The sequence below is a fragment of the Protomyctophum bolini genome (genome assembly GCF_963924005.1).
Source record: "Protomyctophum bolini genome assembly, chromosome: 13".
NCBI lineage: Eukaryota > Metazoa > Chordata > Actinopteri > Myctophiformes > Myctophidae > Protomyctophum > Protomyctophum bolini.
This window is the reverse complement of record NC_137874.1, coordinates 18,073,568-18,088,837: the sequence shown is the minus strand read 5'-3', so window position 1 is coordinate 18,088,837 and position 15,270 is coordinate 18,073,568. Positions and strand designations below refer to the sequence as shown.

General features: G+C 42.3%; 1 protein-coding gene across 5 annotated transcripts in view; it reads left to right on the top strand.

The window, feature by feature from the left end:
• dmpk (DM1 protein kinase) overlaps positions 1 to 15,270 on the top strand; it is a 22,433-nt gene extending 7,163 nt beyond the window's left edge. The window contains exons 2-15 of one of the 5 annotated variants that reach the window (XM_080780786.1): positions 1,550 to 1,641; positions 1,871 to 1,954; positions 2,109 to 2,204; positions 3,236 to 3,384; positions 4,254 to 4,347; positions 5,233 to 5,430; positions 6,348 to 6,596; positions 6,744 to 6,823; positions 7,116 to 7,212; positions 7,460 to 7,641; positions 8,881 to 8,978; positions 11,078 to 11,139; positions 11,896 to 11,964; positions 13,278 to 15,270. In XM_080780786.1, coding sequence (XP_080636912.1) covers positions 1,550 to 1,641; positions 1,871 to 1,954; positions 2,109 to 2,204; positions 3,236 to 3,384; positions 4,254 to 4,347; positions 5,233 to 5,430; positions 6,348 to 6,596; positions 6,744 to 6,823; positions 7,116 to 7,212; positions 7,460 to 7,641; positions 8,881 to 8,978; positions 11,078 to 11,139; positions 11,896 to 11,964; positions 13,278 to 13,379 — 1,652 coding nt within the window. In that variant the 3' untranslated portion in view covers positions 13,380 to 15,270. Of the gene's footprint in view, positions 1 to 1,549; positions 1,705 to 1,870; positions 1,955 to 2,108; positions 2,205 to 3,235; positions 3,385 to 4,253; positions 4,348 to 5,232; positions 5,431 to 6,347; positions 6,597 to 6,743; positions 6,824 to 7,115; positions 7,213 to 7,459; positions 7,642 to 8,880; positions 8,979 to 10,998; positions 11,140 to 11,889; positions 11,965 to 13,277 lie in introns of those variants that run through there. The other 4 variants (XM_080780785.1, XM_080780787.1, XR_013965191.1 and 1 more) reach the window with 4 other exon arrangements.

Below are 15,270 nucleotides of genomic sequence, written 5' to 3'. Positions count from 1 at the left end.
AGTACATGGACTTAATGAATTAAAAATGCTGAATGACCAGTGAAAAGTAGAGAGAGCGGGTATACTGGGTAGGAAGGGTTGGAGCACAGGAAGAGTGTTTACTTTCTGTAGATGTCCTTCCTGCAGCTGTATCCTCCCAGCGAGCATGCGAGGCCTTGGCATGCAGTGTGCAGCCATGATGTACATGTACAGTATGTGCTGTGTTAGGTAGAGGCTATCCTGCTCCGACGCCTGTGTTTATTCAAGACCTTCACCGATGGCAAACTGCCAACGTTCAGGAATGGAAATGTCCCCCGACCACCAAGCAAAGAAATGACGGCTACAGTGTGGTGTTTTTAAACCCAGTGATTATTTAGTGATTTACTGGTTGTGGGGTTAGATAGATCGTCTGTGTAGGAGGTCCGGGCGGGGGGGGGGGGGGGGGGGGGGGGTCGCGAGACATGGCCAAAGTATTTCCGGGGGTCGTCAGCCAAAAGGTTTGAGCACCGCTGGTGTAGAAGGAGGTCGACATCGTCAAGCAAATGTTGAGTTATTGAAGTTGTTTAATGGAGGTCCACAACATGCTCACTCCGGAACCTGTTGCCTCTACACAGCTGTCATCTGCCCCATCCCCATGTCATACAGTATTGTTGCTGTCGCGGGAAGAAACCTCTTATCTCCATATTTTCTTACTTGATCATACCACAGCGTCACATAAAAGCATCAAAGGTAGCAGATCCACTTATAAGTATTATTGGCAGCTAGTAAAAAAACAAGGCTATGGTACAAAGCAGATGCTTCAATTTGCGAGCAGTGGGTGGCTGAGCATTGTGGAGGAGGTATTTGTAATGTAATTCAGAGCATACCTATTTACACGGACATCGACGGCGTGTTATCAAAACACTGTCCTGAAATTAAGTAAATCCTTTGCCTGAAACTGGTGTGTGGTCCCCATCTTCTTCCATATGGCCCAGCACCCACCGTCGATGTGCGTGTATGCTCTGAATTAGTTTCTCTCTCCTTCATATAATGGAGAAAATAACATGAGATTGCAAGACTCTAATCCTCGCAAAATGCGATAAATGGACTGAATACAGAACGCCACTAACAATTTACTTTCATATATGGACTGGAATATGATGCTTGAAAATGTTATATGAAACCCTGCACTGTGACTGTACGTGTGAATGAAAATCTGCAAATAAAAATTAAGTAAAAAAATAAAAGTAGCAGATCCACATGCTCGAAACGCGGCACAAACTGGATTTCTGAGGTTTCCACCCAACAGACGATATAATCCCTGAAAAGGGGACAGGATTATTTGAATTTTTTCCCACTCGATGGGCAGAGGGAGAGGCAGTCTGAATCTGAACACTTTGTTGCCATGTTTTCTTATAGACAAATCCATGGAGCAGTGCCCTGTAGGCCAGGTGTAGCTAATCGGTGCTGCAGTGTAAAGCTGTGCTTAATGGTAAACCACAGCTATGGGTGGATATACTGAGGTAATAAAAACTTAATGTGTTTTCTTTTCTGTCAGTCACAGTCTCTCTCATCTCCCCTCCAATCACAGCGGAGCCCCTGGTGAGGCAGGTGAAGAAAACCCGCATCAAACGGGATGACTTTCACATCTTGAAGGTGATTGGCCGAGGAACTTTCAGTGAGGTGAGAGCCGATTCTGAATGGATGAATCAAACCAAGCCAATCAGACACTTCACTCTGTTTTAAGTAAGCAACAGAAAAAATCTATATAATTACATCTCCTGAAATAACTGCAATCAGTAATTGTGACACTGTCGTGCTACAAAGTATAAATTAGAGCTATATTATTCTGGTCAAATCATTAAGTACTAGACACTTGTAGGTTTTATGTGGTCACATCATTCTTCTGCAGGTTGCTGTGGCAAGGATGCGCAGCACCCAGCAAGTATATGCTCTCAAGATTATGAATAAGTGGGATATGCTGAACAGAGGAGAGGTAAAAGACCCACAGCGGAATGACACACATTCAAAGCAATTCCTTTGTGTTGTTGTTTTAAGTACTGCATGGATGGTTACGGACGGTACACACTGTAATCTGTGCACCTGTGTCCGTTTTGTCTTGTGGTTGTTCTGTTTGGATGTGTGTGCAGACAGCCTGCTATCAGGAGGAGAGGGAGGTGTTGCTGAGGGGCGATAGACGTTGGATCACAGAGTTGCACTACGCCTTCCAGGATGACAACTACCTGGTATATGCATTAACGTCTGATATACAATTACAATACCGGTGGTTCTCAAACATTTAAATTTCAAGGACCGCCATAACTCTGAGTGTACAAATGTTTCCATTTTCACACTCTTAAAGGGACACTTCACCCTTTTTGCAAAAGAATATATGTGTTATTGATGTTTAGAAGATTTAGAACACTTTCCAGTTTCCTGGGGGTATTTATGTGTGTAATATGTGGTTTTAGATATTTTAGATTTTAGCAATGATCCCAGTGTCTCTGATGTCATCGACACTGGGCTCACTTCTTTCCTGGACTACAATTCCCATAATGCTTTGGTGCACTGCTCCTCCTTGTGGATAGGGGAATGCAGATGTAAAATATCTAAAACCACATATTACACACATAAAGACCCCCAGGAAAGTGTTCTAAATCTTCTAAATGTCATTAACATATATTTTTGCTGGCTTACCTTTCTCTCGTTTCAATATTATCACTCCATGATCGCTCGCGTTCATATTTTGAACAAGAGGCAGGTGAGAAGTTAGAAATGAAGAGCTTAGTATAACCATCTGATCAAAACCACGGAGAGCGCCCTACGTGAGGTATTCTTTCTGTAGCGGTAAACTAGTAAGTGAACAGATAAACGAAGAGCAAAGAGTATGGTGGTCTTGAGAGACAAAAAAAAAATAATAATAATAATCAGAATATTCTTCTCGTTTGATATCATTAAAATGCAATCCAACCCGTCGGTTGGATTGCTTATAAGTGCTCCCACACGTCGTACGGTCTGAACCAGTTAAGAGATATACACTCAGAATTACAGACCTGTTAGGGTCCATTTGGAACCCTATAGGAACCGTTAAGGACTTGCAGCGTTAATAGGGAATCGTCAAGGAACCTGAATCGTTAAAATCCTAAAGGACCCCAACCTTACAAACGACTGATGATTGTTTATCTGTTCATTTTGCATAATTCAAAGCATGTCTTGTCCCTCTACGGCCCCTGCAACAGCTCTTCCGTAACCTCGCAGCAAATGACTTCTCTTCCAGTACTTGGTGATGGACTACTATGTGGGCGGTGACCTGTTGTCGTTGCTCAGCAAGTTCGGAGACCAGATCCCTGAGGAAATGGCTCAGTTCTACTTGGCCGAGATGGTCATGGCCATCGACTCCGTCCACAAACTCGGTTACGTGCACAGGTAGCAGCACAGGTGATGCGTTGCATCCTATTTTCTCTGTTGAAAATCAGTCTTCAACGAGCACCATACGACGACGTATGAAGCAGTAGAGTAGACAATCAGGCCAACATCAGAAAACAAGACATCCCTAACCGGATCATTGGTTTGAAACGAGGACATGCTTAGAGGGGGGGCTGCCCATTATAGACAGATTATTCTGCCAATAGGATATTTCAGAACAATTGGCTAGTGGGGGGTACTCGGAAAGGCCATGGAGTCACCAAAATCAGTAGGGTTCATCCTGCAATCTGCCAATTAAACTGAGATATGCAAAGCTGACATTTGGCCTGAAGGTGGCCATGTCATGTGGTCCCTCAGGTTAGTGCTGCTCATCCAGAATGCTTGGCAAATGCACTCAGCAGGTGGCATGCTAAGTGCAATTTTGAGACACCTTGGGTGCATTGTGAGCTTTAGGGAAAAGGCCAAGGCCATTGGGCCAGCTCAATCAATAGGGGGTATTCTCCAGGGGTCATGGAAATGCACAGCTAATTCCATGGCAATACGAACGTCGTTTCGTTTTTCACATTACTGTATGTTGTTTGGGCCCAAAATAATGGACCGACCAACAGACAGAAATAACTATCCTTAGAGCCCCTGCGCTAGTGGGGCTAAGAATAGTGTCGACTAGGCATTCTTGTGATTCTGGGGCTTGTAATCATGATAGCAGATGCTTATGCATATGCACCCGTGCTGCTATGAAGTGAGCTCGATACAAATCACCCTCCATCCATTCTTATCAACCACGTGAAATCTACGCATGCTCCAAATTGACCTCTTTGCATGTCCCTCATATAGACTAGACACTAAACATCTTTGCATGTCCCCCACAGAGACATTAAACCTGACAACATCCTGCTGACAGCAGATGGACACATCAGACTGGGGGACTTTGGCTCCTGTCTCAGGCTTCTGGAGGATGGAACAGTAAGCGGACACTAAGGAATCTCACTACATGTGGCTACTGACAATTATGTATATCCAGCAACCAGGGGCACGGTAAGGGGGGTAAAACACTGAATGATTTAGACGGCCGAGACCCAGACATGGACCCTGGAACACCCAGACATACTACTAGGCTAAAATGCCAATTCCTTGTTCCTTTTGGGGTATTAGATTGGTACTGTTTGCCAGTCAATTCAAAGACTTGTTTTTACAAGTGACATCAGACTCATATCCTGAAGGGACAACTGCATGTTTCTATTAACAACATTGATCCCATAACTATTTAGAAGGGATGGGGCAGCTGTTTGAATACCATAACCTAGATGCATTTGTAATTGACTCTTAGTTGTTAAACAACTGCTATATGTAATTATCGAGTACAACTTTTGCATTTATTTCTGTAACTTCAAGGGTGGAAATCCTGCTCAGTATACATTTAAGCTACAATTCTAAATATTGTTGTAATTGTTGCATTTACTACTATATTGTACTCAAGTATATAGTGCTAAAAAAACAACTCATACCTGGCCATTAAAAAGTGTCCGTGTCAGTTGAAGTTTAGCTGTTTATTGACATTATTAGGGGGCCCGGGATCCCAGGTGGCAGGGGGCCCAGGATGTGCCACATTTATTGTCTACTGTAAATGGTGGGTATAGAGGGTATGCACATGCATAAAGTGAGTGGCAAAGTGAGTTTAACGTTGTTTAATGCAATCAAAAAGGACTTTTCTGTTTGTATGTATATGGGCTGTCAAGGCCAGAAAGTAGTTTTTTGTCTGCGCATACCCTCTATAGTTTACCAATCAATATACCGTAGTCACCAAATGCATGCTCCAAATGTGTGTGTGCGTGGCGTGTGTTTTTGCAGGTGAACTCATCCCTGGCAGTGGGAACTCCTGACTATCTGTCTCCAGAGATTCTGAGGGCGGTAGAGGGAGCGGGAGGATATGGTTCAGAATGTGACTGGTGGGCCCTGGGTATCTGTGCCTATGAGATGCTGCTGGGGACCACGCCCTTCTACGCAGAGTCCATCTCCCAAACATACGCCAAGATCATACACTTTCAGGTTCGTTGACTGCGGACGTATATCCAAACACGCAGTTGTGTTCCACTGTTATTTGAAGACACAATGGGCACTCCCTTCAGTTAAGCTTTTATGATTTTATTTGATGGTTTATTTATTATTTTATGGTTTTAATTGCAATTAATGGGGTTCCTTGAAACAGTCCATGCGAGTCCAATTTGAACCACATTATCCACATTTGTTTATCCCAACATAAACATTCCATTCGGATGTATCCAAGGGGCCTAGTATAAATATCAGCTTGGATGACACTTTAAAATTGGTTTAGACCTATTTTAAGTTAGAAGTAGTATTCTGAGAAACACTATTTTTAACATGAAGACTGAGTAACATAACAAATGTTATGAATATTTGCCAGTGACACTCACAGGCAAGTTAACGTTTGCCCACTAGCCAGCAAAAGAGAGAGAAAGAATATTTACTTAACGGTGAAGTCATGACATCATTTGGAGGAAGAGATTTGAGAGGGAGACAATTACAGCACCGTTCATTCCACTCACATTTACTTTAACTACCCAGCTGACCTCTGATGCAAGTTGCTAAAACAGACACTTTTGGTGAAGTTTTTACTGTTGTTTTTACTGTTTACTGTGGAAAGAGGACGTGTGCTTCACCTATTCCAGTACAGTCAGGGATGACAGCACCACGTGCATCACTGCTATAAAACATGATGTATGATGTGTAGCATTCCTAGCGAAGAGGGCAGAACCGGTCACAATCCTAATCCTGAGAGTCCACTCACATTCAACTCAACCATAAATCTACAAGGAAAATACAAAAGAATTAAACGGAATTGGCGAAGATGAAAATTGGGATGAACATTACATAACCATGATAATAATGATTATTGTTATTCAAAATACATTTCCCTAAAATAAACAGTCCCTCTCATTGTACAGGATCACTTTGAGATTCCGCTGTCTGGCCCAGAGATGTCGGAGGAGGCCCGGTCGTTCATCACGGGGCTGATCTGCGAGAGGGACGAGCGTCTGGGAAACAAGGGTCTGAGCGACTTCAGGAGCCACGCCTTCTTCCGCGGCCTAGACTGGAGGTCCCTGCATAAACTACCTGCCCCTTTCTGTCCCGAAGTGTCCAACGCAACCGACACCTCCAACTTTGACGTACTGGACGACTGTCTGAGTGACATGGTACTGTTTCCACTGGATTTAAGATATCTATAGAAAAATAATGAACATCAAGCATTTATGTCGGTTATGAGTTACAAACTGAGCAAATCATTTCAGTTAATCATTTTTGGGGATTCTTAGAATGTAAATGCAGTTTGTCGCCAACAGGAGACGCTATCGGATGTCATGGACCGGGCTCCGATTGGGGTACACTTGGCTTTTGTGGGCTACTCGTACACGGCCACCAGGTGCTCTTAAATTTATGAAAATATTGACATAGGCCTACATAATCATACACCAAAATGAGGCAGACATGACCGTGGTTCTCAACCTTTCTAGGCTGTAAAATCATAAACTGGGGACCCCCCAAAATAATCATTTAAATTGGGGACCCCGAAATAATCATATTTGAAGCACATGGAATGTAGGCATTCAATTTAGTTTAAATATTGTCTACAAGCACACAATGTCACCCATGCAAGCCATTGTGAGCTGTGGGTTTCGGGGGTCATAGCTGAACTGGGCTTATCCTTCTTTTAGCTTGACCGGTGCCGTGGACCGCAGTCGAGACATCATGATGCAGATCGACCACAAGAGTCTCAGGGAGTGTGAGAGGATGTACTCCCCAGAGAAGCAGGTGAGAACTGAAGACCGCCGTCAGAAATGACCTCAGCAGCCTGAAATGTGGCAATCAGCTGTTTCGAAGCTACACTTCCTGAACAGATGCTGTGTTGAATATGACAGGTGTAGCCTACACACTACAGTAATATGTCTGGCAAACTGGTATGCGCTGAGACACGATGTTAGGTTTCTGATTACGGCTGCATTGCCCTTGTCGTGTGTGTGTGTGTGTGTGTGTGTGTTTTGTGTTTTGTGGGCTTCAGAATGAAATCTGGCAGCTTAGAGAAAATGTGCGGGTCAATCTGCCTGCCCTGCTCTCTCTGGAGTGCCCCCTAACACTGGAGCAAGGTATGGCATCCTCTACTCACTCTCCCCCAGCAGAGGAGGAGGAAGAGCAGGAAGAGGAGACTGACCAAATATCAGGACTTGATGAAGACTTGCACAGGTGATACTACATTATACAAATAGACACCATGATATTACTTAAGAAATCGAGTGGTAACTAAGTGAATGGAAATGTGAGTTTAACGTTGTTTAATGCAATCAGATGCAATCAGATAGGACTTTTGTTTGGATGTATGGCTGTCAAGGCCAGAAATGAGGTTTTTTTGCCACTCAGTAGGCGTTCCCGCAAAACTTTCAGGTATGATGATGTCACACGCATACCCTCTATATTCCAGGGGTGTCCAAAGTAAGTCAAAGAAAGGCTATTTTATTTCATTTTTTACCTTGCATGTCTGGTTATATTGGTAATGTAGTTGGCCCTTGGGTGTTTTAATATGTCTAATATGGCCCCCTTTGAAAAAGGTTACCGGTACCTTCTCTATTCCCAAAACAACTTGCATGCACGGTACAGTAGGCCTACATTAGGAAGCAAGCCAGGCATAAGTCCATGTAACACATAAGGCCATCATTGGGTGTCCATGTTTAGTTCAAACTAAATTATGTAATGATGCTGTCTGACCATCTATGTCACTCATATCTGTATTCTTTTTGTCACCGTCTGCAAAGTTGTCCACTAGAGAGGGTGATGGAAAAACTAGTAAAGCAAACATTGGGTCAAACACAGCTCAACTATGCACACCTCCACGTCAGTGGTTGTCAAACGTTTCAATTTCAAGTACTTGGATTTGGTACGCATCCACTGACTCCGAGTGTACAAATGGAAACAAATGTCAACTTGTTAAGTTGTTACATACACCGTATGGGTCCATTTGGTTCAACTCGTTAAGTTGTTACATACACCGTATGGGTCCATTTGGTTCCCAGCTATCAATCATTGAGACCCCACTTTGAGAACCACCGCTTGACAAAAAAAAAGCATGTACCTTCTCAATCTGAAAGCCCACAGGCCACACCTAGCCTCACGTAGCGATACTAATGTCACTGTGTGTATTAGTCTCGTGACTCTCGGCTCTCTCAGTATTCAATTTTTGTCCCGCCCCTATTTGCATATTGGGCCCTGGTTGGTTATAGCCTGGTTGACTGGTTCCAGACGAATCCGGTTGGCTCGTCACCACTTCGGCCGTGAAGTCTAATCTGCCTGGGGCAATATGCATTGAAAAGGCAGATAAAGGCTGGCTATGCGAGGCTAACACACACACCTGCATACCAACCCCCCATCCCCTTCTTACTTGAAAGCCCCCACCCCACCATTAGCCATCTGTCCTTATTAATTCCCCAGACGGTTACAAGAGGCAGAGAGGAGATACTGTGAGCTGGAAAAGGAGATGGAGAGCCTCAAGGGAGCGATGCAGGACTGCAGGACCCCCAAGGAGACAGGCAAGGAATTAACATCATCCACGCTTCCTGCATCATCCTCACACCTACTGTAGTCTGTATCCATAATCCATCATTTATCTGTGATCCTACTGTATCATGACACTGACAGAATCATTGACTTATGTAGTGTTGTGATCGAATCAGCCGTTATTACGACACAGCAGAGACGAGTACCACAAGTTCACATGCAACAGAAAATAATAATTAGGGATTATTATTAAGAAATTATTACAACTATTAAACCACTTAACTGACCGAGGTCACCTAGCAATTCCCCTCGCCCCCTCATGTTCTGCTTCTAAACCAAGCAACTACAAGCTCGCAATGTGCTGTGTTGTGATGAGCTGTTTTTGGCAAATGTTCGACTATTTCCGCCTATTATGATTATGTCCAGAATAGGGAGGAACGGTTCACGTGGTTAAAAACACTGATCACTTTTCCACAGTGATGGAAAAAGTATTGTCCCACCCATTTCACAAGTTTTCTGATGATTAAAATGCGTACTGTAGGCTATAAGAATTATTTGAAAATAGCACATCTACAAGTTCACAACGCGTCGCAAAGTGACTCCTTGTGAGCTTTTTGATTGGCTATTTTCAAATAGCCAAACTATATGTAGGGAGGTGATTAATGTATATTTTGTAAAACTTGTACAAAGTACAATATTTGCCTCTGAGATATAGTGGAGTAGAAGTAAAAGTATTTAAATTGGAAGTACACCAGTAAAGTAAAAATACATCAAATTGTACTTAAGTACAGTACTTGAGTTAATGTACTTCTTTCCACCACTGCTTTTCCACATGTATTCATGGAAAATCTGTGAAACTGCAAAGGCCATTTAGAGGTATAGTGTTTGTATCTGTACAACTCATTCAAATACTTCTGAGACTCTTGGTCTATTTTCAGAGCCCCAGGTATTTGTGCGATATTACCTAATCCCACAGATATCCATACAACTTAAGGACTACTTTAACAGCCCCCGCAGTACCTAAGAACAACAACTGTAAGATGGAAGTTCCAGACAATATGAGCCACGCTGAATAAACAGAGAGCCACATGCAGCAGTGCCCCGGCAGCATCTGCTTATGTTGGAGACCTCGGCTAGAACAGGGGGGGATAAATATCGACTCTAAGAATAGCCTTGGTATGCAAGAAGGACCTTGTGTGCCCAATTCCATAAATCAATACAGTGTCGTGAGCTTTTTAAAGATGCAATGTTAAATGTCTCGTCTGAAGCCTGCCGGTCCGTTAACCGACGGGTGGCATTTATTATGCCTTCTTGCCACAGCTCTGATCGATAACAGCATGCGCAGAAAGCATGCTAATAAGCCCCAGCTCCATGTTTTACATAACATGTGTGAGGCCATGGTCTGCCTCCTTCCAACACACCCTTTTCCCTCACGGTGGTGGAAAAGCTATCTTTTTTTAGTAGTAAAAAAAGGGGGATATAAGTAAGTAAAAGTCTGGAATTCAAAATGTACTTGAGTAAAAGACAAGTACAAAGGTGCAGGCATCAAAATGTACTTGCATTACCAAAAGTAAAAGTAATAATGTCCCATTTCAAGTTTTCATTCAAATGTATAAAAAAAACATTTGAAAATAGATCTGTACCTGCTATTTTCAAATGGCTGAAGTGCTTAATATACATTTTGTGATAATCATCAAAATCTACAAAGTAACTATAGCATCTAAAGTTTTAAAATAAATGTAGTGAAGTGAAGTACAAGTACTATATTTGGATCAGAGATGTAGTGGAGTAGAAGTAAAAGTATTAGAAATTGAAATTACTTGAGTAAAGCCTCAAAATTGGACTCAAGTACAGTACTTAAGCAAATGTACTCAGTTACTTTCCATCACCGAGTCCCTCATCACTCTTTCCCTGCGTCTGTCACACGCCCGCTCGATCACTGCAAATCCATGCAAAGCTTCCATCAGCGCAAACCGTGTTGTTGTGGTCCTCTGTGTCTGTGTCTCTCTCTCTCTGTGTGTGTGTTGTTTACAAATGTTTGGGTCTGGCCAGACGCGCCGCACACCCAAGGCAGCGCCGCCGCCCCACCATGCCACTGGCTCTGATGCACCTCTCTCTCCTCCACTCACAGAGCTGAGTATCTGCCCAGCATCTCTTGCTCTGCCTGCCCACTGTGTGGACTCTCCGGGGGATGTAAGACTCTTCACTCCACTTTTCATGTTCATCTTCTTTTGTGATTTTGTTTAAGAAGACACTTTAAAGAAGGCATGCAAACCTCTTTGGCTGGCTAATTATGCATCGTCAAGACACCTCTGGTGTTTTTGTCGCCAATAAGGATGTCCGATATTGACTTTTTTGCCGATATCCCGATATTGTCCAAATCCTAATTTCCGATATCAACCGATACCGATATATGCAGTCGTGGATTTAACACATTATGCCTCATTTCATTGTGCTGGATGCATTCATAAATGTAATGTTTTCCAGATAAACATTAATGTGGGCTGATAAATTAAAACCGATAACGATATTTTACAATATTACATTTGTATGCAAATATCGGCCTATAATATCGGACATGCCTAGTCACCAATAATTTGATGATTCGCCTATCGAGTCTCCTACTGACCCGGTCAATTATTGGCTTAGGAATGCAACAAAAACAAAACAAAAAAATCTCCATGAATTCTCTCAAGGCTTCATGGGGTGTGTAACTGATAGAAAGCACGCCTTATTTGGGTGAACTACTCCTTTAAGAGCTGCCGCCGTGTTCGCTAAGCGGCGAACACAAGCAGGTCATAATTTATCATGGAAATAGACATGAAAATAGAGGTGCAAAAATGAAGGACAAGCCCTTTGTCTTGTGATGTGCGGCTGTGCCTCTATTTATATTCTGGCAGAAAGGCTGTTATTGTTCACCTGCCTGACCTAACTGTGTTGCAGAAGCAGAGAGCGCCCCCTGCCTGCCATTATCCACTGGTGACTGCCCTCCACCGCCACATGCTCCTGTTCCACAGGGTATGGAACTATATGGATGGACATGATGTGTAATATATGTTTCTGTGTCAGTGCTCAAACCTTTTCATGTCAACGACCCCAAACATATGTAGGCTAATTGACCGCCGACCCCCATCTGAGAATAAGTTGTTCTAGGGACCCCTCAGAAGCAGAAGTTTGATTTAAAAACGTTTGCCGGGAAATATATGCAAAGATTTGTGTTTTCACGATTTTTCAAAAATAGGCTAGCAGATCTACCAAGCTCATAGTGCGACACTCGGTGCCTCGCTGTGAGCTTGTAGATCTTCTATTTTTCAACCGCTAAAGTTTAAAATAATGGTTAAAAGCTGAGGTTACACAGATGTGTTCCCGGTCTTAAAGGAGAATTCCATACTAAAAGGCTTTCTTACCTTTCTTTGTAGTTGTTACGTCCCCATCAAAGAGGTCCAGGTGTTATTTTGTGCAAAAGCTCCTTATTGGCTATTTCCCCTACCATAAACCCTAAATTAATTCCATTGAATTGAATGGGATGTATGGGGTGTTGTGCTAATTCGCTTATTTCCATCGAAATAAGTAGTAAAGTGTGCCGCTTGGGTTATTATTTACATTATGAAGAGAGGATATATACAAAGAAATTATAATTTTGAGCGATGGAAATAAGCAAATTAGCACAACACCCCATACATCCCATTCAATTCATTTAGGGCTTATGGTAGGGGAAATAGCCAATAAGGAGCTTTTGCACAAAATAACACCTGGACCTCTTTGATGGGGACGTAACAACTACAAAGAAAGGTAAGAAATCCTTTTAGTATGGAATTCTCCTTTAATGGTTTAAGTAAAAGTATCAATACTGCAATGCAGAAATAGATCTGTTACAACAAGCAAAAGTCTGGATAATCAAAATGGAATAGTACAAAAGTATTGCCATAAAAATATACCAAAAGTAAAAGTACTACTTGTGCAGAATGTCCAGTCAAAAATGTGTAGAGTCTTTTGAAAGATCTACAAGCTCACAATGTGTCGCAATTGCAACACATTGAGCTTGTAAATCTGGTACTCAAATCAAGATTTTTAGACATTTTATACATTTGAAAACATGTGAAACAGGATGTTCTACATAATGAGTGCTTTCTACTTTTGGTACTTTAAGTACATTTTGATACCATTACTTTTGCACTTTTACTCAAGTAATGTTTTTATTCCAGACTTTGTTAACAGACCATTTCTACATGGCAGTATTGATACTTTTACTTACATTTTGAGTACTTTTTCCACCACTTGGTACCATGTACCTTTCGCCCATCTTCTTAACGTCTCACTTGGCCTTGCAGGTGTGCCTGCCACAGGTGAGGAGTGAGTCATACCTGCTGGTGTGTGCAGTAGGTGGAGAGATCCAAGCCTGGGCGAGACAGCGTTACACAGAGCTCTCCTGAGAGCACCCCCCCCCAGGCCTCTCCATCACCCTCTCCCATTAGAACAATACCATCGCACTCACCCTCACTCCCTGGAACCCAAAGAAGGCCTCCAAAGCTCTCAAGAAGGCCGCAAAGTGGGGAGAAGGATGGGGAAACCATGAGAAGAAAACAAGGCTTCAGGAACACCGAATGCGACCGGGTATTATATAAAAAAAATATTGTGAACGTTACGGATATGAAAGTTCAAATGAGAACTGACCGTCTGAGATGATCGTTCATTATATTCTCAATTCTTCAGCCCTTGAGATTGGTGAGTGTGTCGTGAACGCTATAATAGGAACATGGGTTGAAACAGCCAGGAACTGTGGCATTGTCAGGCTGACATGGATCAACAGGGAAGAAGGAACCACAAAGGAACTCCTATAGTGACACCTGCTGGTCACATGGGAGAGAAACACCTCAAAACACCTCAAAGGTTCAGTTGATACTACAGACAACAAACATGCTCAGGCAGGGGTCATCAATATGTCCGTATACACAGACATATATGTCCGTGCCAAAGACTTGGTCTAGTTCGTGGCAAAAATTAGATTTTCTTTTTACACAGCATTTCTCATTTTGAGAAACCTAGTTGCTGTCAAGTCACCAGAGTTTTTCAGAATATGTATGACACGTATTTACTACAACACTATGCATATTCCATAGTCCAACTAGTACAGTGGTTCTCAAATGTTTTATTTGCAAGGACACCCTTAACTCTGAGAGTGTACAAATGGAACCACATGGACCTGTAAGTGTCCATTTGGTCCCATTTGAACACCATCAGAGTTACAGACCTGCAATGGTCATTCAGGGCTAGCTCTTTATGCGTTTCTGGTAATATGATTGCCATCTTTTTTTGTAAAATTGAATTTTGACAAAAAGAAAAAGTCCACCACAATCCAGCATGCATGGCGATGACCCCTGCATGCAGGGTATGAAGAGAGACATACAGTTGGGATGGGCCTGTGAGGTCATCAGCTGTGCATCTATCACCAGCCAATTTTGGTGCCAATTACTGGTGCATTGTAGTTGTTGTTCGAGTGAATATGAGTTCTCTTTTGTATCCTGTATCTGCAGTTCTGCACCTTGGGGGTGGTTTGTATGTACTTGGTGTGTTGCACTACTATAGGCATGTTTTTGTTGTGCCTGTTTTGAGTATTCAAGAGATTGGTATTTCTCTTGGTATTTTTAAAGGGATCTGGATATCAATTAAAGCCGTATTGTTCATGGCTTTCAGGGTTAAATGTGTGAGGCTGTGAGCCGTAATTAAAGGAACACATGGTCAGACCCAAAAACGCAAAACACTGGTTCAGAATCTCAAACAGAGCATGGCTAGAGAATGTATTTTCATTATTGACTTTGATGCCATGATCATTTCTGCATGCACTATTCACATGGCTCCTTGTTACCACCTAAGATCAGGCAATAAACAATAGGATGAAACAAATATTTAGAATATGTATTTACAGTGTCAATGGATGTAATAGATATGGAGTGGTCGATGCTGTAACGATGTTCTACATAGTGCACTGAAAGACACCTATCCACTCACAATGGAGGATACATTATACTTATGTATAACGTAAATATTAGTATAACATTTTTGAGTATTTGGTAGGATTGGTCATATGTGGTAACAACACCATTTATTGAGACACATGATTTGTAATAGAGAATACATTGTGCCTTTTACCTTGTGTTTTATAATACATTGCATTACATTTTAGGCTATTAATTAGAAGCCCTGAAACGTAATTTAACATTGCATATGTTCCAATTAAACAGGGGGAGCGCATTGTACTGTAAGAATCGATCAAGCAAAGGGTTAAAGCAATTTTTTACTATTAAATTGTAGATTCAAGAACGA